The 26,303-nt window shown below is 41.1% G+C and overlaps 1 protein-coding gene across 1 annotated transcript in view; it reads left to right on the top strand.

Moving 5' to 3' along the window:
- Positions 1-26,303, top strand: part of RALGAPA2 (Ral GTPase activating protein catalytic subunit alpha 2) — a 380,552-nt gene that overhangs the window by 253,102 nt on the left and 101,147 nt on the right. The window contains exons 33-37 of the mRNA XM_056121724.1: positions 2,010-2,772; positions 3,499-3,570; positions 9,305-9,428; positions 11,154-11,309; positions 18,509-18,667. Of these exons, the coding sequence (XP_055977699.1) occupies positions 2,010-2,772; positions 3,499-3,570; positions 9,305-9,428; positions 11,154-11,309; positions 18,509-18,667 (1,274 nt within the window). The remainder of the gene's footprint in view (positions 1-2,009; positions 2,773-3,498; positions 3,571-9,304; positions 9,429-11,153; positions 11,310-18,508; positions 18,668-26,303) is intronic.

The following is a 26,303-nucleotide window of genomic DNA, read 5'->3' as shown; positions in this document are numbered from 1 at the left end:
GCGGTACCTACCCCATCTGGGACTTCCCGGAGATCTCTGCTCTTTTTGGAACCTGTTTTTTTTTTTCCCTCTGGGATCTGTGGTTCCCGCCCTCCATGTGGTCCTTCTCTTTGGCTGTATGTTGTAAAGATGGCGCTGGGGGGCGGGCTGTGGGCGTGACTTCCAGAATCAGCGTTTACCTGGGAGGTGTAGTCCCGGCAGATTTGAGAGAAAGTCCTAGTTCCCGCATACTCGAGCTGTGCTTGTAGAGGCTTCTGGTCACTGGGGTTCCATCTGGGGGAGGCGGGATGCGGTACCTACCCCATTTGGGATTTGCTGGTAATCTCGGCTCTTTTTGGAACCTGTTTTTTTTTTTTTTTCCCTTCCGGGATCTGTGGTTGAAAGTGAGATTTTTAAAAATAGAATTTTATTTTGTCTTATTGTATACAGTTGATTTCTTATTTATCAAAACAACAAAATTAAGAAAAACTAAGTTAGAACAGTGTTATTCTTTTTAGCCATTGCACAGAATTCATGTTCTAGGATTCATTACTCTTATCTAGAATTTATAGACCTTAACTTGGTTTTATAAATATGATTTTATAAGTGAGTTGATTGGCTTTGTAATATCAATGGGGGAATGGTTAGCAGGAAAAAATATTAATAGTTGTTTATTAAATACAAAAATTTAGGCCAGAGAGATAGTGCTATCTTATATGCAGTTGAGTATGTTTTATTCCTGGCACCACATCTGGTCCCCTGTGCCACACCAGGTATGAGCACAGAGTCAGGTGTCAACCCTCAGCACTCCAGGTCCCAAAACCAATAACTAGAAAAATACAAAAATATATATATTTATGCTGAAAATTTAGAAATCAGATCTTTCCTAAACTTTCGGTCTAAATTTAAATTATTAGATTATTTAAAAATCTATTGACTTTATTTGGTTAAAATTAGGTTTAATATTCACAACTGGTTTTAGATTAGTGCACAATTATTTTACAGTTTTTCAGATTAAAATTTCCGTAACTCCTCTCAAGTTTAGTCATTTCAGTGTGGGCTTTATGTGTTGTGGATTTATCTGCTTCTTCCTTATAACATTTTACAAGATCGACTTTGACTTGCTACTGTCAAAATCTTTCTATTCATTTGAAGCCTTAAAATGTTACCTATCAGTTGCTCTTGAACACTTATTCATCAACCACAAATTTATTTAAAGCCTTCTATCTGTTCATGAATTATACATATACAAGGTTCTCCTAAATATTTTAAATGCCCTAACAAGAAAACATAGATTGTTAGAATAATTTTTGCATCCGATTGCTTCAGATATATTTAAGTAGTCACAGATTTGATTTCTTTTTTTCTCTGTGCAGTCCGGAGAGAACAGAGTAGCCTTTCAACACCACACCCCGCCAGCACTGCTCTCACAGTGCCATTCTGCAGAGTTAGATTTTTAATCTCTTGAGGACCCCTTCTTGGGGGACAAGGAATCTTCCTCGAGTTATTGCTGTATCTATAGATGTGGTAGCAGTAGTAGTTGTTTGTTTTGAGCCCAAGCATGGCAGTACTCTGGGCTTTCTCTGGGCTCTGAGCTCAGGGAGCACTCCCGGTGGGGATCCAGAGGCCAGATGCAGTGCCAGGGATAGAATGGATTGGCCACGTGAAAGGCAGGCAGCCCACCTCCTTCCCCCCATACTCTCTCTTCCTCTTCTACAGATCTTTTAAATGGTTCTTAAAATTCAAGTGGAATTCATTTTAAATTAGAAAATAAAGGAGAATACCAACAACTACAAAATAAAACCTGGGTACAGATAGAGATCTGCTTGTGTGAGGCTGCATAGCAGTTGTGTAGCGAGCGTACTTAGATCCCGGGCACCCTTTGTCGTCCCCTGCGCCCACCGAGAGTGGTCCCTGAGCACAGAGCCAGGAGTAAACCCTTAGCACCACGGGGGGGGGGGGGGGTGGCCCCAAACTGAGAGTGTCTGTCCACTGCTCTGCCTCTGAGTGTTTCTTGGCTGTTCTTCCAGAGCGGAAGAGAAGGAGCCTGGAGCTCATCCCCCTGACGGCCAGGATGGTGATGGCCCACCTGGTGAACCACCTCGGGCACTTCCCGCTCCGTGGGGGCCCCGCGGTGCTCCACAGCCTGGTCAGTGAGAACCACGACAACGCACACGCGGAGGCCGCGGAGCTCTCCTCGGAGGTGTTCCGCAGCCCGAACCTGCAGCTGTTCGTGCTCAACGACAGCACCCTCATCTCCTATCTGCAGACGCCCGCCGAAGGGCCCCCGGGCGGGGCGCTCTCGGACGTGCGGGTGATCGTGAGGGACATCTCGGGGAAGTACTCTTGGGACGGGAAGGTCCTCTACGGGCCTCTGGAGGGGCGCCTGGCCGCCGACGGCCGCAAGCCGTCGTTCCTCATTTCTGGGTGGCACCGCCCTCCCGCGTTTGGGCCGCAGAAGGACTTTGCTCAGACGGAGGAGGGAGACGATGCCCTGGACAAATTGCTTGAAAACATCGGCCTCTCGAGTCCTGAATGCCTCCTGTCGTCGCAGCGGAATCTGAACGAGCCTTCCCCGCCCCCCTGCGGCATGAACCGCGAGCAGGAGAGGGAAATCGTCGAGGTCCTTTTGCGCCAGAATGCCCAGGAAGACGAGTACGTGGAGAGGTGCAACTCGGCGTCAGCGCAGAGCCTGAGGGGCCAGGAGCAGCCCTCTCCCGTGGAGCCCCGGGGACCCTTTTATTTCTGCAGGTTGTTGCTCGACGACTTGGGGATGAATTCTTGGGACAGAAGGTAACAGTCGACTCCAGCCTCCAATTATCTGATTGTTTTCTGCGTGTGATTGATTGTGCTTTTTATCAGCTTGGAGTTGGGGAAGTCGACACTGGGAAAGAATTTATTCATTTATTTATTTATTTATCGGTAATTCGAAATGTGCGGCTTATTTTCTGCTGCTGACTTAGTTAGAAATGAACCTGATTGTGCATTATAGACGCAGGTAGGATCCCAAACATCGTATTTTAAGGGATCTCAAACATTTTCTGTGTATTTCTGTGTGCGTAATGACTGCTCTAAGCATTATTGCTCATGCCTTCACAGAAGACATGACTGGCCTGTGTAGCTGACCAGGCTGCAGCCTCACTTACTGTGAGGAAGATTGACGCCACAGCTCTGACGCAAGCCAGTGTGGTGCAGGGATTCAAGAAGTGAAGTGAAATCCAGGAGGAAGTGTAGAGATGGGTTGGAAACTCGATTGGCAAGGTGGTATTTTTAAGGACACAGTTGAGGCAAAGAGATTCACAGCAGAGTTGGCAGTGACAGAACAATCATTGGGTGTCACTGGGTGGAACTGGTGTGGGTGGAATCTCGATCCTTTGCGCCTCTCATGGGGAATAGGTTCTTTCTGTACGCGCCCATCACAAGTCTTTGGTGAACAAGTTGGACCAGGAAAGGTAAACAGGTGGGTGTGTAAATTAATGGGAATGTGAACTGTAGTAATATGATTTTTTTTCTTTATAGGAAAAATTTCCACCTGTTGAAGAAAAATTCAAAGTTACTGAGAGAACTGAAAAATCTGGACTCACGCCAGTGGTATGTGAAAGTGGTATTAGATCTTTGTCCCTGTGTCCCTCTGCTTGTGTTTCCTTGCCAGATACAGGCACAGGGAATGGATATATTTAAAGTAAGCAAATCTGTCTCAAGTGCACTGATGCACTGGCATTCTTCAGTTTCCGCACTATGGTGTTGCAAGTTTAAAACCAGTGTGTTGTAATTATTTTCAGATAATAGGCATTACTCTCCTAAGCTAATCAATCAAGCCTCAGATTCACCCCTTTTCCATACACTCTTACATGCAATGTAAAGGTCAACCAGGTTTTGATATGGAGAAGTGTCTACTTCCCACAAATAGATCAGTCAGGAGCAAGCATAGTACTTGATCTATAACAAGTGCTTACAAGTCTTAAAAGAATTAATTCCTTCCTTAATCTAGCTATTTTTAAAAAACTCATTTAAAAATAGTGCTTTGTTCCTCTTTTATTCCCCTTAGGAATATCATTAGGTATCTCATTAGCGTGGAAAAACCTGGAACCATAGTTCCTCACAGTGCCCTTCATCATGTTTGCTTTACTGGTGTTCACTCTTTTTCTCTGGAGGAACAGAAACCAAGCTTTCTGCGATATCTGCGAGACTGCTGCTGAAGGAATCAGCCACTCCCCCTTTGTCCCCCTCTCCCTCCAATATTAAACAAGCAGTCACCTGGGTTCCTAATTCATCTTTTCAAGTATATGCTGAATTATTCTTTACATCATCATATTAAGTGAAAACATTGGTATTTTGTAATTGTGGCCAATTTGTTGAGTATTAATGCTCTTTAGTTGCATGAGGTACAATTGAATTAGCTCCCTGGGGTGCTGTTGCCATAAAATATGGCTTTTGGAGAGCTGATTGCCGAATTATCTTCCCCTTGATTAAGCGTCACTGAAAATCTCAACTCCTAGATTGTGTGTATTATTGATATATAAGAAGTATCAACTTACTTTATTTTAGAGTATATTTTCTTATAATTTTTGGAGGGGGAATTGCCTGAAACTTTTCAACAGTGAGAAATGTTGATTGTCCCGTGTATTTGCTGTTAGTCTTAAAAACATACTTTGTCCATAAGCTTTTAATTAGGACATTTTTATTTATGTGGGATATCAGTTTATCTCCCTTCTGTCAAGACAGTTCCTCCTTACCATGTGCTAGGAAAAGTGGAGGCTATCTGTGATTTTAGCAGCAAATCTTGCTAAACTGTGGAGATAGCAAGGATGTAAATTATATGGTGAGGCCACATACAAATTATAACGAGCCCCACTTTGAAAATATGAACGCCTCTTGCTTCTAAATAGTAAGGTGAGTGTAAAATCATGTTTCTTCTTTGTTTAACTTTTTAATATGACAGCCTAAGGAAACAGCTATGCCTAATAAAAAAGAAAATGCATCCTAATGAGGAACGGGAAATTGTTGATTTTATGTACCTGTGTTTCTGAATTATCTGATTTTCATTCATTCATTGTGCTGCTTACGGATATGGAGTGCTATTGATAGCGCTAATTATCATTTCAAAACCCTGACTCTAATAAGGCCAGGCACAGCCCTGCATCCTAGCAGGCTCTCAGTGGTGCTAACATTTTGGAGGATGTGAAATTTGATGAATGTTTACAGCTAAAGGTCACCTTTTCTCACACCTACATCAGTCAGGCAGTCACTGGGGCTTAGCTCGCCTGTGTTCTTCTGTTGTGTTAATGAGGACTCAAGGACCTGTGAGCAGTTACAATGTAAAAAGCTTGTACTTTAAGGGGAATTTGAAAAAAAAAAAAAGACCTTCGGATAAACCAGAAATCGGTTTTCTGTATATGAAGTATTTAGAAAAGAGGAAAAATTGAATACTGAGCACTTTTAAATACAGCCAGAATGCTATGGGGGAAAAAATGAATAGCTGTTATTTTTCCTCCTTTAGTTGAAAAACTAGTCTTTCAGGTGTCAGTTTAGCACTTCTGTTATCATACAAGCCTCCTAGTTATTCTAACACTCGGAATAAACTAATCCAAGTCTAGACAGCCAGTATCCCCTGCTGTCACTCAGGAAGAACAAGTTGTCACAATTTGGAGGCTCTGTACAAAATGAGAGCAAACTTCTTACAATCTGAGAGCACAGGGTTTTTACTAGTACATCATTCCATGACCAAACCCACTCTCCTCCTCTCTGTTCCCTCCTAAGAACGACTGGGAAAATGTACTCTCACCACAGCTGTCCTTCGGGTTGTTCACCCTCACCAGAGCAACAGGACAGTGCACTTTGAAAGCCTTCGAAGTGGAAACTGGGGGCTGGAGGAATAGTGCAATGGGTAGGGCAGCTGCTCCACCCATGGCAACCCCAGCATCACTTACGGTCCCCTGGGTCTGAGCAGGAGTGACCCCTGAGCACAGCTGGGTGTGGCCCCAAGACAAAAACAGAACAAAAAGTGGGAAACGATTGGGATTCATTTCGATTAATTTACTTAAAAGACATTTCCAACATAATGGAAAATGTCTTCATAAATGGAAGCTATCTACGTGCCTTACGAGGATTTGATAGGATAAGGTGAGATCCTGCCAAATGACATGAGATTGTTACATGAACCTTCATTCACTTTGTTACAGAAGCACAGGGATGAAAGCATTCGTGCACAAAGGCATGTGATGGTAAATGTTATGTTGTATTTTTTGATGGAAAGACAATGTTCTTTCATTATATTACATATAGAGAGATAACAAAGAAATAAACTAGGCCCTCCCATTGATCGTAGATTTGCTCGAGCGGGCCCAGTAACGTCTCCATTGGAGACTTTGTTGTTACTGTGTCTGGCTTATCGAATACTCTCGGTAGCTTGCCAGGCTCTCCGAGAGGGGCGGAGGAATCGAACTCGGGTCGGCCATGTTGGCCGCTTGTAAGGCGAACGCCCTACCCACTGTGCTATCGCTCCAGCCCATATAGAGAGATAACAAAGAAATAAACTAGATAGAACAAAAATAAACCCAAACAATTCAGGGAGGAGATAGAGAGCTAGGTCAGTGGGTCAGGCCCTGGCATTGCACCAGCTGATTCTGAGTACCACAGGTGGTCCTCTGAGTACTCAGGAGTGGCCTCTGACCACAGTCAGAAGAGCCCTGAGCACTGCTGCATGTCACCCAAGAACTCAAAAAAATTTTTTTTCCTTGAAAAACATCAAAAATTAAAGTGTATAGGAACACAGACATTAGTCCTCAGTACATCTCCAGCACCACCTGAGCACCACAGGAGCCTCCCAGCACCACAGTGTGACCAGACAGATAATCCAAGGAAACTTTGGCAGTTTAAAAGATGAAAAAGAACCAAAAGATAATGACTTAGTGTGCCCTAGTGTATGTTGTTGTTGTTGTTGTTTTGAATTACTGTGAGATACAGTTACAAGCTTTCATGTTTGAGTTACAATCACACAATGATCAAACATCCATCCCTCCACCAGTGCACATTCCCCACCACCAATGGCCCCAGTATACCCCCATTTCTCACCCTCCCCCTGCCTCCATGGCAGACAATTTCCTCCATTCTCTCTCTCTCTACTTTTGGGCATTATGGTTTGCAATAAAGATACTGAGAGGTTATCTCGTTTGGTCCTTTATCTGCTTTCAGCAGACATCTCCCATCCCGAATGATCCCTCCAACCATCATGGACTTAGTGATCCCTTCTCTATCCCAGCTGCCTTCTCCACCCTGCTCATGAAGCAGCTTTCCAACTATGGGGCAGTCTTTCTGGCCCTTATGTCTTCTGTCCTTGAAAGCACATACTTTCATGTCATCACCACACAGCAAGGACTTGTCCCCAGGACCAAAGGGTATAGTCCAAAAACAAAGAAAAAACTACTTTGGAAAAAAATAAATCCTTTTAAATATTTTGTCTCATTTCATGTAAGGTATATGGTAAATATATAAATTCAAGAGCAAAAGTAATAACAGCAGAGGGAAGGGAGGGAAAAAATAAAATGTATAAAATTAAAAATTTCAACACTTTTTTAAAAAAAATCTAGGCTGAGAGATGGTACAGGGATTCATGCTGGCCCATTTGGTTCCTATCTCTGCTTATAGTCCCTGAGCTCTGCCTGAGTGGCTTCAGAACACAGAACTGAAATAGCCACCAAACACCATGAGGTGTGGCATAAACTCCCTTCCCCAAGTTAAAAAGGTTCTTCAAGTTTTAAAAAGCTTCCTTCCAAAGATCGCAGAGAGGAAGAAAAACTTAAATGCTTCCCCACTGGCAGTGAATGCTAATGACAAACGGAGTTCTATCCTCATTATTCTGTCCATCGGTGTATATTTTTGCCCCCTCCCCCCAGCCCCCACTACAGCCTAATAAGCCAAGTTATGAGAGCACTCTCCTTGGATTGTGTTGCAGGTGAGAGAACTGGCTCGCACAAAAAAAAAAAAAAAGTGGGTTCCTATGTGACTTGCAAATGTCCCAGGTCACATGACTCCTTGCCAAGGGTTGACTTCGAAGACTTGGGGAGGAAATAAAAAGATAGTCTGGAGATAAGAGTGCTTCCACTTTTTACCCAGCCCACATTGGTCACTGGGGTAGTCCCAGGACTAGGTTAGGACCAGACAGATCCACTCTGAGCTCCTGTGAAGCGTCAACACTAGCAGCCCATCTGCCTCCCACAGCAGCTCACAGTCAGGCTCAGAGGCTTGATGCTGTGCACCAAGATAGCTGGGCTCCACCTCCACCCAGGATACCCTGAGCTCTATCAGGAGGAATACTGAGCCAGGAGCAGCCCTATAGTGTTAGTTAGTATGGCCCCAAAACAAACAAATAGATGCTACTTATTTCCTCAAAGTGCCTACCTATATCACTTTTTTTTTTATTTTTAATGGCAAAGTATAGAAAATATATCATGGAGAAAATGGATAAGGTTTTACTTGACCAAAGAAGTTTCTTGGACAGCTACTCACCTAGCGGACTGCTTCAGATTAGTGAAAGCACAGATAATATATCCCCTCTACTAAGAAAATACCTAAATGCCTTTTGCTTAGAAGAAAGAAAAAATAAGTCATTTCTGTTTCTCATAAATTCTTAGCATTTTTTTTTCATAGAGTGGGTGTTTTGGACCACACCTGTTGGTACTCAGAACTTATTTCTGGCTCTGTGCTCAGGAATTACTCCTCGGGGTGGGAGCTCAGGGGACCATATGGGAAGCTGGGAATCAAACTACATATGCAAGGGAAGCACCTTATCTCTCTGGCTCAAATCTTGAAATTTCATATAGTTCCAATCAATATCCTTAACTCAAAATGTAACTTTAAAAAAGGAGGTATCAAGTTGCTCTTTTCACAATTAATATCAATTTGGTGTGCTTTCAATTGAAAGTGGAGAAAACTTGCCAAATAGTATGCTCTAACATTCTAGCATGCTTCCATGCCCAGGAGTGCTATTGGGAACGACGTCCTGCTCCACCCCATCTCCTATTTGCTGTGTAGGATATTATGCTTTTCATGTCTTCTTTTGTTTAACATTTTCTTCTCCCTTTCAAACTCCAACCAACCATGGAGGTGATGATTATATATTTTTCTCTTTGGAGTGGTTGAATAGGAGTAAATGAAGTCATGTATAGAAAGTTTAAAGAATTAGAACTGTTTAAACTACTAACAACAGTAACTGGACTCTCCATAAATGTTATTAAACTTTAATTGTATGGATTATACTGGTGATAACGGTACATAAACTTGAAATTATGGAATTCTGACTCCTTTCGATCTGAAATATTTATAGTCGTGAAACACACAAGATTGCAGTGTTTTACATTGCCGAAGGTCAAGAAGACAAATGTTCAATCCTCTCCAATGAAAGAGGAAGCCAAGCATATGAAGACTTCGTTGCGGGACTTGGATGGGAGGTAATTCTTTTCTTTCAGTGGGTGTTAATTGACAAACACAATTTATTAATATATTGAACTAGACTTTTATTATGTAATTTTTACATGTTCTTTCACATATAGCACAGATAGAGCTAGAATTGAAGAATGCATCAAAGTTGGTCTACTAGTTGCTTTTATATAGTACTGTAATAATGACGTTTTGTTTTCCCTTAGCATTTTATCTACTAATTTTTATTGATTAGACAGTTTTCACCTATCCTGAAAAGACAAATATAGGTAGAGAATCTATGGTGTTGGTTACAGAATAGATATTGGAGAAGAAATCAATGGCATGGTGAGAGAAAAAATTAAGTGTGTAGGAAGTAAAAATTTAGAAATAAAATAGCATATAGTAGCTGTCATGGTTTAGCCATCAACCTGTTTACTAAGGTAGATGCATAGTTGATTGATTCACATTTCTTTAAATGTATGTTACTAGTCCCACCTTCAGAGTACCTATATTTATCCACCACTGTACATTAGAACCTTTCCACCTTTTAGTAACACTTATCTGATTCCTCTAACCTCAGTTCTACCACCAGAAAAAAATATTCTCTTATCTAGAGTTTTCAATGCAAAGTAGGACATTAATAATCTATTGAGAGTATTCAGAAGATTACTATCAATAGATTATTGATAAGACATTCATTTATTTTCCATTTCAATTAGAACTGATGTTTTATTGAAAGAGATAGTAGTTTAAAGAAAGACTGATCTAGGGGCTAAGAAGTGAACATTTGAAAAAGCAAAGGGATAGAACAGGTGGAAGGTGTTTGCTGTGGAGGCAGCCTACCCTGTATCAGCTCTAGCACCACGTACGATTGCCTGAGTCCCACCAGAAGTGATTCCTGAGTGCAGAACCAGGAATAAGCCCTGCATACTGCTAGGTATGGCCCAAATCTGTCTCACCTGCACCCCCGCCAAAATGAATTAGAAGTGAACGTCCATGCCTTAATTTGAAAACAACTTGAGACCTATAGACTTTGGCAGTAGAGTAAATTGAAACAACTTTTTTTTTTTTGATTTTTGGGTCACACCTGGCGATGAACAGGGGTTACTCCTGGCTCTGCACTCAGGAATTCCTCCTGGCAGTGCTCAGGGACCATATGGGATGCTGGGAATCAAACCTAGGTTGGCCACATACAAGGCAAACGCCCTACCTACTGTGCTATTGCTCCAGCCCCTGGAACAACCTTTTTGAAAGGCAGTTTGTTTCTCTTAAAACCAGCATCTTATTGAATCTCCCCTTTAAATGTGCTTTCTGGTTTTAACACATCATCACTATTTGAGAAAACAGACCATCCCATAAATCTATGAGTAGGGTATACACATGGACACATATGCAGGCACATGTAGACATATATGTGTGTATATACATAAATGTGTATACATATGTGCAGACATATATGTGTGTAGACATATATGTGTGTAGACATATATATGTGTAGACATTTATGTAAACATGTATGTGTATGCATAAATATGCATATATGTACATACCTTTACACATGTATAGGAGGAAAAAGTTGGGGAAATCTGTACCAAATTTTAGATAGTGTTTGCTCAAATTGGTTGGATTATGAATCACTTTCAGTTTCAATGTTTTTTTAATAGAAATAAACATATGAAATGATTTCAGATTGCCTTCTGCTTAGTGCGTTAGCTCATATTTCATTCTTACGTTTTCTTCTCTGACTGTTTCAGGTGGATCTCTCCACCCACTGTGGGTTCATGGGTGGGCTTCACCGCAACGGCAGCACGGGGCAGACCGCCCCTTACTACGCTACCTCCACCGTGGAGGTTATCTTCCACGTTTCCACCCGTATGCCATCAGACTCAGACGATTCCCTCACTAAGAAGGTAAGCTCTTCTTACGTGCCGTTCTGGACTACTCTGGGCATTTCTTTCTCTTTCTGTAGACACCATGGTTTATAAAGTTGTTCGTAATGCAGTTGTTATGGGCTTTGATATTCGTTGTCAGTCCCACAATCCGAGTTGCCTTCCCTTCACCACTGTCCCCATTTTCCCACCCATCTCCCAAGCCTGCTCTCTTAGTAGGCACACAGTAATTTGTTTTTTATTACTTGTTACAACCAAATGGCTAAAGAAATTATCAACCAAGAATTTAAGTAGAAGAAAATGTTTGAAGATTGTTCTCTCTCACCATGAGGTTGTTAAGCCTTTGTCTGAGGATTTCCTAAGCTGTTTTTCACTGCATTGTTATTTTGTTTGTTGAGTTTAGTTGACTTATATGTTACTTTCCCTTGTAATTTTGCGTGTTCCTACTGGAATTTTAGTACTGTGGAATTTGGAGCTGCTGCACATCTTCCTATGTGGCCAGGTCATGCTGTCCAGAAACTCCAGAGTCTGTAGGACTGTAGTGAGTCTACAGAGATTCTTAGTGAAGCCATGGAGTTAGGCTGTTGGCATGGTTGCAAGCTGCCCTGTTTGTAAAGGAAGACTTTCCTAAAACTGCATGAAAACTGTGAAATTACATGTACCAAGACTTTTTTTTTTCTAGGTGCAGTTGCAGTATCATTCTCAAATTAAAATTCTAGTTATTATAAAGTATTCAGCTTAACACAAACTTGTAAACACACACACCTACACATACACACACACACACACACACACACACACAAACACACATATACCATCATATGAATCTTAAGTTCTGAGGTTAGGATTTAGGAAGAAGAACTTAAATGTTGCTGTTTCTTGATTCTCTTCCTTTACCAAAATAAGGTTTTTGGTCTTCCTTCCAGCCTGGCAGATGTCTTTATGTGTAGTGGCAATATAATGATAGACTCTGAGTATAGGTATATCTCAGACATGTGGGCGATGTCTGTCATATATGTCTTGTGAATCTCTCAGAATGACATGTAGAGTGCATTGTTGCCGAGGCTTCCACCTTGGGCTCTTTCCTCATGCTCCCCTTCAACGTAGGCACCCTGCCAATCTTCTCCAGGCTTCAAAGTGATCTCCTTACCTGACCTGTGTCCTAGTGGACAAAGCCCTGTACTTTCACACCTGTAGGATGTCCACCTCAGGTGACCCCCTGTTAAAAGTGCATAGTACCATTGTGCAAGAGGGATTTTTGTTTGAGAAGGAAGCCTTGATATCTGACCCACTTCTGGGTTTCCAGCTAAGAATGATTCTAACATATGGCCAGATAGAAATACCACTTCCCATCCACTATCTCTCCACAAGTTTGAAAGGAACAGAAGGCAGGACCTGGCTGGGTTGGAGAACAGCTCTCGCAGGTGCTGGCTGTGGAGGGCCCCGGACGTGCGGCTTTAGTGGCCAGTTCAAAGATAGGGACAACAGGACTCAAATATGTGTCGAGCTGTTCACCACCTTGTGTCTCAATTTCCCCATCTATTAAGATTTTAAATAAATAACACAGCCTATGTCTCCAGTTGTGGTGAAGCCTGTATATAATGCTGCGCCATCGCTTGGCGTATGTTGTTCCTCGCCATCAGCCCTTTTCAGTTCCCATTGGTCCAGGTGGTTCCTTTTTCTCCTGCTCATTAGCCAAGTGACTGATAATCGCTGGTGGGCCTCCCAGTAGCCATCACCTGCCTCTTCTCTGCACTTAGACTTTCTCACAAAGGTAGCCACAGATATCTGGGTCACATTCTTGATCTTCTCGTGAGACCTCCGCAGTAGGGTCACAGCACAATCACGAGAACGCTCACAGGGACCCTGCACCCCACATGTGCAGGGAATGTCCAGCTTTTACTCCCTGGCCTGCACATGTGCACGGCTCCCCAGGGACTGTGAGTTTGATCCCTCAGTCATGGAGGAACTACCTTGAGTTTGGATTGCTGCTCTGGCTTCTTTGCTATTAGTAAAAGGATCGCTGCCCTTGATAAATAGATTTTGGGCCAGGTGGGGTTTATGCATCCTTCTTATTCACAGTACCTTGTAAATTGCAGCAACTCTGAAAATGTGGGTATTTTGTGCTTTTCTTTAAACTGGAAGAAATTTTGTTCAAAGATTAATTTACAAAACATTTTTACAAGTATTTCATAAATAAAATAGAATTTTTTTCATAAGAAAGCTAGTTTTTCCTTGACAAAATGGCAGGTTCTAATGTTGCAAGACATTGTCTGCTTTAAGGATTCCCTACTGTAATAATGGAAATTCAGCTGCTACCTTTTGCCAGCTCCAAGACTTAGCATCATTAGTGACAAACTCTCTTTATCAGGATGTCTCACAGCTGGACTGAAAATCAGTCACAGTAACAGCAGCCCACAGTTCCTTGTCTTATTCTAACTAAATTGTCCCTAACAGCTTAAAAATGAGCTACGAAATTCTAAAGTGATTCATGCTCTCTGCTGCCCTTGTCATGGGGGCACTTTTTCAATTCTGCAATCTGGTTGCAACCCCATACTGAACTCTTGATCCTTCACTGCAGAAATTTGTTAGCTCTAGCTAGATTAGATTTTTCACAGCTAATCTAACTGCTGTAGGGGGTTGCAGAGTGGGGACAGAGCTGTGCTATTGGATTTGTCCAATTCATTTGACTCCAGGACTATAATTGCACTTATGTCTTACAAGGCTTTTATAGCCTCAGGCTGGCCAGCCTCATAAAAAACAAATTGGCAGTGATACAGTATGAGTGAAAAGGGATGAAAGGCCCACATTATCAGTCTCCAGGCAGCACTGTTCTGGCAGGAAGTTTCTTGGTTAATTTACAAATAAAACTTAGATTTTAGGATGGGCACACTGTCAGCTGAACAATGGGGATGTCAGGCTGACTGTTACTTAGTAAAAGTAGCAGCCGGCCACTGAGGAGCAGGAATTCTTCAATCAAACAGACGACTCCTTCTGGGGCCAGCTGGCGATGTAATGCAATTAGTTGGGAAAGGAGGTCAGCCTATTAGGTGTGTACCATGACCAGTGTCACCAGTCCTAGCCGCCTGGCAGCAGCAGGCAGAATAGCTCAGGCGGCAGAGAGACTTTCAAGCCCTGTCAGAGTGCGAGGTACCCAGACACTGGTGCTGATTCCCGACATTTCAGAACCTTACATTTGTTCTGGTCTGTAAAGCAGTGCACATTCTGGAGCCTGTTGTGCAGTGGAAGCCTCACTGGCGTGACTGAGAGCTCCCGCCCAAGAGGAGATTTGTCATTGTCCTCCCAGATTACGAGTGAATGAGAACAACTTGACTTGTGACAGGGGAGAAACTCACTGGTGAATTTCTAATTGGCAGATCTCTAGTCTTAACTCTCCAGAACTCACAAGATGATGTCCCCTTAGTGAAGTCCCCTTTAACCTAGGCTGGACATACTGACATTTCTAAAGGAGGCCTTTTTCAATTCGACATGGTTGACAAGTTAGCCAGGTGAATTGTATTTGTTTTGCCTTTTTTTTTGTATTTGTGTGATTGTCATAGGCAGAAGAGAATGCAATTTTGCTTATTAGGAAATTGTTCCTAGGGCCTTAGTTCTGGGTTTTGTAGTTTAGCTAATTAAATGGTGAGGTATGAGGTACATGACATTGAAAGCAGTTTTGGGATAGTGAATCTTGTCATATTACCTTACAAAACTCTTTCTTACATACTAGAATTGCCATACTGGGTGGAGGGTGTGTGGTACTATCCTCCCTTGTGTAATTCTTGAATACAGTTGCAAACAGAATTAGGAGAGATTTAGTTGGTTATGCAATTGAGTAATCTAATTTAGGAAAGGGACAGTAATTGTAAAATTCCAGTAATTATTGTATTACCTCAGAGCTAATGCCTTGAGACTTCTGGATCAAAATGAGCTAGCACATATATTTGGGTTCTGACATTTTATGGTAGCCCCACATTGGAAGGGAATTTAGGAGATAGTTCTTCCCACATTTTTTCCAGTAATAGACCAAGGTGTGCACAGACATACCCTGAAGGCTGACTTTCTTAGGGGACAGGAGCACACTCAGTAGTTCCCAGGGCTTAGTCCTGGCTCTGCACTCAAGGATCACTCCTGACAGGCTAGGAAGACTATCTGGGGTGCCAGAAAAATTAAACCTATGTCAGCCATGTGCAAGGCAAGTGCCCTCCCCACTGAATTATAGCTCCTTCCAGGATGAGTAGTGTAGCTGGTTGCTAAATTGCCTTCTGTTCTAAATTCCTCTGAAGTTTCTCATTGATACTCTTCATGTTTGCCCCACAGCATGCCTTTATTGTGTTGTTGTTGGTGCAGTCTTCTTTGTTTTACTCCAACATGACTTAATTTTAGAAATACATATATATAAATATGTATCTTTAGAAATACAGATACACACACACACACACACACACACACACACATTTAAGCCCTTTATTTTTTTTTTAATTTTTATTAGTGAGACACCATGAGGTACAGTTGTAGACTTACAAATTTTGTGCTTGGGTCTCAATTATACAATGATCAAATACCCATCCCTCCACCAGAGCCCATTTCCCACCACCATGGATCCCAGTATCCCTCCCACCCCCCATCCCACTCTGCCTCTGTGGCAGGGCATTCCCCTTTGTTCTCTCTCTTCTTTGGGGTGTTGTGGTTTGCAAAAGAGGCATTGAGTGGCAATCATGTTTGGTCTATAGTCTACTTTCAGCATGCTTCTCACATCCTGGGAGGATCCTCCCAACACCCTTTATTTGGTGCTCCCTTGTCTATCTGAGCTGCCTTTTCCCCTAGCATGTGTGGCTGGCCTCCAAGCCATGGAGCAAAATTCCTGGTACTAATCTCAGTCATTCTTGTGAAGCCCTTTATTTTTTAAGGAAAAAAAGAAAGGCATTAATTCCATTTGAGTTGGAAATAGAGAAATTTAGAAATATGTTTGATATTACATTGAGAACTCGATATTTTATTTGTAGCTTTTGTTTGCTACCGTTTTAACCTTTATCAGTGAGATAGGGAACAGAAAATAAAAAGATAAAAACAGATTATTAACTTATATGTACCTCAGTTCTATTTGTACCCTGACTCATTTTTTTTTTTGGATTTATCTATTAAATAAACTTTTAAGTGAAAAATCCCTTTTTGTGACTTAGATGGCAATTTTCTGCAGCATGTGACAGAATGAAACCCCCGATTCTCATAAGCATCAAGTAACCTTCATTGTAAGCCTTTATGGCTTTAGGATTTCAATTGTGGCCAACATTTTAGGTTTTATAACATAATTTTTCTTAATCACACCTTTAGGCATGCTCAGAGGTTTCACGTGCAGCATTCCAGCTGCCCCTGTTTGGAGCTGGGAATTGGATTAAGGGGGTCATTGTCTCCAGCAGAATTTGCACTAGAGGAACTGGTGAAGATGACACGAGTTTGATCTGTCTTTGAACTTTCCAGTTGCTTTCATTATAAAATGATAAAATAATCAAAATACAGGATTTGACTATAAGAATACGCATAGCTTTGTAGATAGACTGAGCTCACCAGAGACAGTGGAAATTGCAAAAATAAAAGCTCCAGTCCAGGGTTCCAGGCCCTGTGCTGTGCGTGACCTGGGGCTCCCTAAACTTTCACTCTTCCTCCTGGGATAACAGAGACAAAAAATAGTCTGCATCAGTACTTGTTGCTGCTGAGGAATCCTGAATGTCACCTTAACTTCCTTCAGAGCCTAATGGCGGGGAGGAAGGGGGGAATGCCTGCCATAGAGTAGTCAGGTAGGGCGGGGAGGCTGGAGGGACATTGGGTGAGTAAGTGACATGGTGAAAGGATTGGTGTTGGAACTCAACCAGGAATAGATTTATAACTTTGTAATTTACAGTGATTCAACTTTACCAGAGAGTTAGTGGGAAAATTAAACAAAGCTACATGCGTGAGCCATTGTGCGTGAATTCTTGAGTTCTAATTAAATTCAAATAACATTAATTTCTTGGGCTGGAGTGATAGCACAATGGGTAGGGCGTTTTGCCTTCCATGCAGCCAACTTGACCGACCCGAGTTCGATTCCTCCACCCAGCAAGCTTCTGAGAGTATCTCGCCCGCACAGCAAAGCCTAGCAAGCTACTCGTGATGTATTCTGATATGCCAAACACAGTAACAAGTCTCATAATGTTAGTGGGCCCGCTCGAGCAAATCGATGAACAATGGGGTGACAGTGACTGTGATTAATTTCTTAAACAAAAGTAATTTTCTACATATTAGTCCCTGTACATACGTATTTTAATCACAAGTCAGACATTTGATAGTACATTTGGTGATTATTGTAGTATGGTGAGACATATTATGGTGAGACATATTATTATTATCTATTATGACATCTTATTATCTCATTCCTACTTTGGACAAACTGGCAGGCTGCCGAATGTAGCCTGCCCACATGGCAGAGTCTGGCAAACTCCCCGTGGCGTACCCAATATGCCAAATACCAGTAACAATGATGGGTCTCATTCTCCTAAAGAGCCTTGAATATAATCTCAGGGCTAGGATGAAGGAGACATTACTGGGGCCTGCTCGAGGCAATCGACGATTAACAGGATGATTTGTGATTTGTGTAGTATGGTACCTGTTTTCATACTATTATTTTTCTTTATTTACTTCTTTTTTATTAAGGCACCATGATTTACAAAGTTCTTCATCGTTGGGGTTCAGACACAATTTTTCAACACCAGCCCCACCACCACAGTCAACTTTCCTCCAACATTGTCTCTTGGATATTTATATTAACTCCTTTCTCTGTAACTGAAAAGTGTTGTGAAGCTCTTCTTCAAATGTTAATATGAAGTCGGAGGCTTATGTCATTAATTGCTTAGAAACATATTCAGTAATATTTATATATTAAAAAAAGAGAGAGGTGTTCGTGCAGGAATAAAATTTGATTTAAAAATACTTTTTAAATGCTTATCTCCATCTTGCCATAGTGCCCCGCGGTGCTGTGTGCATTGTCTTGTTAGCAGTGTTTCCTAGCCACATTTTTATGTGTTTGTGCCCTTTTTAGAATCCTTGTAAAACATTGCTGTGGTGATCTTTTTTAGTAGAGAAATATTTTTGCCTCTGCGCATTATAATTCAATTTGTAAGCCACGACCCCTCGTAAACTGCTGTTATCACTCTGATTAATAAAGAGCTGATCTGCTATTGCAGCTCCGACACCTGGGGAATGATGAGGTGCACATCGTCTGGTCGGAGCACTCCCGGGACTACCGCCGGGGGATCATCCCAACAGCCTTTGGAGACGTTTCCATCATCATTTACCCAATGAAGAATCACATGTTCTTTATCACGATAACAAAGAAACCTGAGGTATGTTTATCATGCTACTACACTGTCTCATAGCACTTTTGCCATGAATTACTGTTACCAAAAAACAATGATAAACATATGTTAAAGGGGACTTATTTTTTCCCAACTGACAAATGCCTTGCATTTGTATGTCTTATAGGTGCTACATAAGAGTGAGATATGAATTGTAATTTTCAGTAAAAATTTAGTTACAAGCAAGGAATGCCAAAATGTTACTTAGCCTTTCTCAAAATTATGTTCAAGATATTAATGATTCTTAAATATTTTAAAACTTTCAACTTAAAATAACTGTAATGTTTCATTTGGGTCACATGAATACTAAGAATTGAATGAACTCCATGTTGCATCTCATATTTTGTGACTGACGAGTGTGTAGCATCCGACCTCGCCTGACTGACAGGCACTGCTTGCCGAGCTGCTGTTGTTAGTGGCGGTCAGTTATGAAGGATGGTAGGCATATCCATGCAGAGGCTGACCTCTGTAGCACAGCCCATATGATGATCTTTAACAATTGAAGCACCTTGTCACAGAATCAATTCAGCCATGTCAATTGGTATTGATCATGGGAATGGTTGGAACAATCCAATGGATATGTGCTGGGTCCTAAATTGGCTGTGGCTTCGATCCCTGCCATGCCTTTAGTGGTAGTTTAGCAGTACTTTCTGGAGTGTCTTGTTAATAGCAAGCTTCTTTTTTAAGCATTTTAATTGAAGACTTGATATATTAAGTCACTTTGCAAAGAAATGACTTTCCATGTTTCCATCTGATATTAGGTAATAGTCTTCCTTTTCCTTCCCAGTTATTTTTCTGAGGAACCTAGATCTACTGTCCTGACTACGTTCTGTTTTGAACACTTAAATAATAACTGGGTTGACTGGAATTTATAACCGTATCTAAAATTCAGAATATTCCCTGTTTTTAAGTTTTTAAAATAGATACCAGATTTACCAGATAACCTAACCTAAAGCAATCAAAGTTATAAAGTTAAAAGACCTAAGAAATGAAAAGTACTTCAAACAGATCTGGTCATGGTAGACTCTGTTTTAGTATTAGCTATCATTAATGGTGGTAGTCGTGGTGGGGAGGCCTGGTGATGATGGTGGTGGTTGAATTCATTCTCCTGCTCATCATAATGGCATTGCTATACTTTTCTGTTATAGTCACTGCTTTGAAAAGAAATTAAACAAAGAACCCCAGGTTTGACATTTCTCTAACTGGTAAGAAGCCTGATAGAGAGTTCTTTTTATTCTTTTGCTATCAGGGAGCAAAGATATCCAAAGTTCTTTATTTTAAATACTTGTTTGGCTCTACGGCTGGAGAGTTAGTACAGCAGAGAAGGCACTTGCCTTACACATAGCCAAGTCAGCTTTGATCCCCGGTATTCCATATGGTCCCCCAAGCACTGCCAGGAGTAATTTCTGAGTGCAGAGCCAGAAGTAACCCCTGGGCATTGCTGGGTGTGACCCCAAAATAAAAATAAATTAAGCAAATAAATACTTGTTTAAGTCTCTGTGAAATTTTCACTGTGTGGAAGAAAATGGTTCTTAATACTAAAAATGTGTTGTCTATGCAAAACATAACTTTAACAATTAAAATGAAAATGTTCAATATTAGAAAACCAATAAATTTAGTATCGTATAACTTTCAAAGCTGGAAAATGCATTTTTTTAATATTTAATAAGGATTAACTTGCTATATTGCTTCATTTCAGCATGACCCTCTAAACTGCCATTTAATATCCTAAAAATGTTGTCCTTATTTCTATTGTAATAAAGAATAATAGAGCATTTCAATTCATTTTATAGAGTCAAAGTGATCTTTGTTGAAAAGAGATCTTACAATGTGTAAAAAAAAGTATTTGGATACCTTGAAACATTTTTTAAATATGTATGAGTTTTATAAATTTTAGTCACAAATTCTGACATGAAGTATTGAGTAAATCACTTTCTTACAATTTCAATTTAAAAAGCCTAAAGGAAAGAAGAGAATGAATAATGGCAACTGGAAATTTAGTGTTTTCCCTACATTTAAAGTACAAACGATTACAATGTAATAAAATTAATCCAGACATTTCCAGGGCAAGTGTGGCTGACCTTTTGTTCACCAACCACTGACCCCAGGGTGAATGTGAGAGGCTGTGGAGGGAAAGTCTGTTTGTTTGGCTTCAGTCCCTGGTATTTAAATTGCATTCCCTAATCGAATGAAAAGGCTGTCCTCTATCAGGTTACAGAATCCATGGCAACATTCGGCCTTTTATATCCATAATGTTAGCCTTTTTGTTTGCGTCTAAGTAGAGACACCTGGAGCAATGTTAACATTAACCGATTTAGCATTAATAGCTTCATTATATAAGAATTTCTGATCAGATAGCTGTTACTTTTGTTATATTGCTTCAGCTTGTATTGTTGTCATTTTTTATCTCCCTGCTTGGCAACCGGGCAATGATTTGCAAATTTTTTTTGTCTTGATTAATTAAGCAATATAATTATCAGTAACCGTGATGCAGTCTTTGCTCAACAAAGCTTCTGCGAGAAAACAATGGTAAGTCTGTTAGCATGAATGCATTCCACGCGTCCCAGATGCATGAGGATATTACGGACAATGAGGGGAAAGGCCGCCTGCGAGCGAGGACAAAGGGTGCCACGCAGACTCGACACACTGCACATACCGCCAGGGACATGCTGCGGGCTCCCCGGGACACAGACGCCTCGTTAGATGGCAGCTAGTCGGCAGAGATTAATTCTTAGCCATTTGGCGCAATAATTTACCCATTCCCCAGTCTTTTAACTAGTGTTCCTTATGATGGAAGTAAAAGCTTTGAACTTAAAAGGTTTATTTAACCTTATACTCCCATGGTTCGCTATCAAAATCATTATTTTTGTTCAGACATTATAATAACACAGTTGCTCAAAGTGGAGGAATATTCCTTTTTGGGGAAAGGGTTCTGTACAAGTTTCAAAGACTGAAGTCTAAGGTATTCTTTCAGCACCATATACTTCATGTGACTATACTGTGGCACGGTGGTCTGAGTACATTTATTTTACTAGTCTTTGGGCAGCCACACTTTTCTAAGAATAATTTTAATCCTCCTTTAGGAGGAAAAAAAAAACCCTCCTCACTACACAAAAGTCCTGCTCATTGGATAGAGTCATGCATATTCAAATTGTACTTTCATTCACTCAGCCTCATTAATAGCGTATGTAATAATGTGGGGCTATTTGTAATACAAGCGCACTGGCAGCATTGCTTCCAAGTCCTTTGAAATTTAACATATTTCGCTTTTTCATTCCATACACCTCCCTTAAATATACAAATTATGTGCCTGGCAGAATCTGCCTCCTCTTAATAATGCACAGCATTTGTGAAATGGTATATTGAAGAAGTGTGGCTGCATAAAACCGTCACATCTGAGGGGGGTCTGTTCACTTTTTTGAGCTTTTTATTGGACTTTGAAGAAATAAATAAATAATGATTTTGCCTCACAGTATCATTTCCTTGTTAGGTAATATTTAAAATAAGTCCATTGCCATAAATACTGACCCCATGGTCCTTGGTCATGGGGCTAAACATGCTTTTGTAAGACATCTTTTTTCCCTACTTTTATGACTAAGTCATCCGTCAGGGAAGGTTTGCATTTAGAGCAGAACATAAGTGATTTAAAGAGTTTATTCAGACGCCCAATCTGTTCTGAAGAAAAGTGATTTATAAAACCCCCATATTGTAGTAACTGCCTGTGTAGCTTTCTTTAAGTGATAGAAAATAATGTTGGCGTTTAAGACATTGACTGTTGTGTATTAGTTCGTGTAAGTTTTTGTGGCTTTCACCTTCTGATCTGCAGACTAGTGCCTGGCGTACTGTAGTTTCAGCCTCAACCAGCAGCCGCTGAGAGAGGGTGAGCCTGGAATAGAACGGCCTCCTCACTTCTCCCAGAGTGTCAGTTTTGTGAATGAATGTGGATATCCTCAGAAGTCTACTTAAACTCAGCTCTGGTAGATCGGGGCATGCAGAAAGGGTGCTGAGTCATATTTATTAGAGGCAGGCAGGAAAGAATCCTGCAATAACGGACCCCCAATTTCTCGTGCCTGTGCTACCACCAGTGAATAGATGGCTTAGGAAGGTCCTTCATTGCTTTGAACTTTCGTTTCCATCACTCTTAATTGAAGTTCAGACATTGCGGCAGACATTGGGCTCTTGCTGGATCTTCCTATTCCTCTTGTCCCTGTTTTCTCTAAATTGACCCAGTTTACTAGGGTGCTGGTGAGGTGGTACCTGCCTCCTTGCAGACTCAGCACTTACCGGTGGCGCATGGCGCGTGGTGGGAGTGGGTGCTGCTCTCCTGTACGATGTCTTGCTGCTTAGGACCTCCCCTGGAGGAGGAGCCCAGAAATGCTGGCTGAGGTATGAGAATTCTGAGAGTATTGTCACCAGTGAGACCAGGAGAGCCAGTCAGGACTGTGAAAGGCAGCCTCTCCTGATCCATCGGCCTCAGGGACAGGGTCTGTTTCGTGGTAGCATGGTTGCACAAACTTATTTCTTTTTATTTTAAATTTTCTCTTTTCTTCAATATTTATCTCAGTCCCAAAGAAGCAGTCTTTTGAGATTGATGATTGACTTTTAAAAACTCAGAAATTTTCAGGGAAAGTCAATTGTTAACTTTGACTATATAAAGAATCATTTCCTTTGAAAAGGTATTGTTAAATACTGAGCAACCAGAATTTTCTGAATGATTAACTATTCTATGTTCTGCTCAATAAATTTATTTTATTATTATTTTTAGTAAATTGGAAACTAAAAAGACAGCTACCATCTATACTATGTCAAAATCAAATTTCCTCTGTAATTTATTGCCACTCTGAAAAAATTCCCTGAGTAATTCTCTCTCTCTCTCTCTCTCTCTCTCTCTCACACACACACACACACACACACACACACATACACACACACACTCACATAAATACTCTCCTTTGTCTTAACTTCTTTCTTTTGGCTAGCCTTTCTAAGTTTGCTTGTATTAGAAAGTGACAAGATTCACTCCCTCTGCCTCAGCAGGAAGTATTTTCTTCTCTTTTATTTTTTTCCTTGTTTTTCGGTTTGTTTTTGGTGTGGGTGTGTATGTACATGCATGTGTGTGTGTGCATTATCCTCTCTCTCTCTCTCTCTCTCTCTCTCTCTCTCTCTCTTCCCCCCCCCTTTTAGGCATTGTGGTTTGCAATCCAGATACTGAGAGTATAAGCAAGATCGTTTTTATTGAACAAACTTTTCTTAGAAAGAAGTGCAGGGAGAGAAACAGAGAACACAGACTTCTCCGTAGTGGAAAAACAAAGAGAGATGTGTAAAAGGGAGAACATGGACTTGAAAGAAGGTTTTCTCTATCCTATTAAACTGTTGTAATTCTGTTTGCTGTTTGCACAAGCCAGACTAGCGACTCTGAGTCTCAGGAACACTCGGAATTCTTCTATGAAAAGGAGTAGAAGCTCCCTCTCCCCAGTAGTGAAGAATATCCTTAAGAATGCATTTTCTCTGATTTATTAGAAATTTATTTATTTGTTGGATCTCATGAGTAATTTTACTCCTCCTCAGTGATAAGTAAACTGTTTTTAGTATGTGTATAGGAAGGAGTATACTTATTTTTTAAAGAATATATTTTAAATAAACCATTCAAAGTACAGTATTATTTAAGATGAAAGAAGAAATTGTTGTTTCTTATTTATTTACTGTTGCACAAGTAGGCAACAACTGAGTGATTTCTAAATAAAAATCACTCCCCGATTTTACTCTTCAGAATAAAGAAGTCCATTTCCGAACTCCAGGATGTTCAGGAGAGGGAAATGATCGTTCAGTGACCACTAATAGAACTCCTAGTCTAACTCATAGTCTTACTGACATTCGCGTTTTCTCTGGTCAATTTCCCCTGTGCCATACGTGTTGCTTTCAAAATGGTCTTGCCTAAGCTTTTCAGTTTTTAAATGTTTTCACTGTGGATCTCTTTTCCCAAAGCCACGGGGCAGAAGAGATACTGCAGGGGACATTTGCACGGGACCTTGAAACCATCTCTGTCGCCCTCTCACCCTTGCTTTTGAGGCATCTCCCTGAAGCAACAGACAGATGGTCACAGCAAATCTCATTCTAAAAATATGAAGACAACAAGTTTTGTTACTGTCCAGCAATCAGAACCTTGGAGGGCTTTACTCAGTCATTCAGACAATCTGCTTATTGAGGCTGCTCTATGCCAGTCACTATGTCAAGGGTTAGTGGGTTCTTGGCTCCTGCAATCTAAATTTTAGTAAGAAAGACAACCAAGAAGTCATTGGTTGCATTTGGTATCCTCAAATCATAGAAATTATAAAGATATTAACACAGAATGATCAGATGAGCAAGAAGATGCTTTAAATTTCCAGTTCATGTAGGAAGCTTGGTGGTCATCACTCCCATACTTAGGAAGAGAAATGGCCCAGAAAGCTGAAAATCAACAATCCTACTTAAATCTTCCGGAGAAATAGTCATGGGCTAAACTGATTCCCCCCCCCCCCCCAAAATTAGAGACAGAAAGGTAGGTACAAAAAGGAATCGTAGGGACAATGGAGAACAGTGCCACGGTCACGGTCCTCCTTTGTTGTTCATCGATTTGCTCAAGCGGGCCCAGTAACGTCTCCATTGGAGACTTTGTTGTTACTGTGTTTGGCATATCGAATACATCATGGGTAGCTTGCCAGGCTCTGCCATGCAGGCAAGATACTTTTGGTAGCTTGCCAGGCTCTCCAAGAGGGGCAGAGGAATCGAACTCAGGTCGGCCATGTTGGCTGCATGCAAGGCAAACGCCCTACCACTGTGCTATCGCTCCAGCCCCTGGAGAACAGTGCCACAGTAGGAATATCCACTTTAAGGGACTGCTAGAGGCAAATGTGTAGTGTTGGCGATTTGGACAGCCAAAAGTAGCCCCATCACGTTTCAGAATTTTCACAATAGAGCACTATCAACTTCTCACAGAGCACAATAGAGCACTATCAGCTTCTCACAGAGAAAAACTAGAGAAAAGTCCCCTTGGAGGGAGGAGAGAGGAATCATTTTGAAATATACCTAAAACCCCTAACACCAGTTTTCCTTTATTTCTTCCTTTCTTCCTTCCTTTGTCCCTCCTCACCCTCCTTCTTCCCTTCCTTCCCTCTTCTCTCCCTTCCTTCCCTCATCCCTTCCTTCCTTCCTTCTTCCCTCTTTTCTTCCCCTCCCTCTTCTCTCCCTCTATCCTCTCTCTTCCCATCCTCCTTCCTTTGGTTCCATACGTGGCATTGATGCTGGTACTCAGGGCATATTCTTGATTCTGTGCTCAGGAATCACTCCTGGTAGTGTCCAAGAAACCATCTGCAATGTCAGGATTTGAGCCAGCCATGTTCAAGACAAGTGCCTTAGCCCTGTATTTTCTTTAGTCCTCATTCTTTTCTTTTAATAACACTGTCCTCAAGAGAAAAAGGAAAGTAAAATAAAATCTTTTCTTTTTCATCTGTTTGAGAACAGTTGTTTCAAAAAGAATAAAAGCAGCATATTTAATAATTATACTTTATAAATAATGATGGCAGTGTTATAAGGATGGGAGGGGAGAATTTTTGTAAGGCAACTGTTACTTGTAACCTCATGGTGT

Source organism: Sorex fumeus, unplaced genomic scaffold (genome assembly GCF_029834395.1).
Source record: "Sorex fumeus unplaced genomic scaffold, SorFum_2.1 ptg000044l, whole genome shotgun sequence".
In the NCBI taxonomy this organism is placed as follows: domain Eukaryota; kingdom Metazoa; phylum Chordata; class Mammalia; order Eulipotyphla; family Soricidae; genus Sorex; species Sorex fumeus.
The sequence above is the reverse complement of the archived record's forward strand: the minus strand, read 5'-3'. Positions and strand labels throughout refer to the sequence as shown.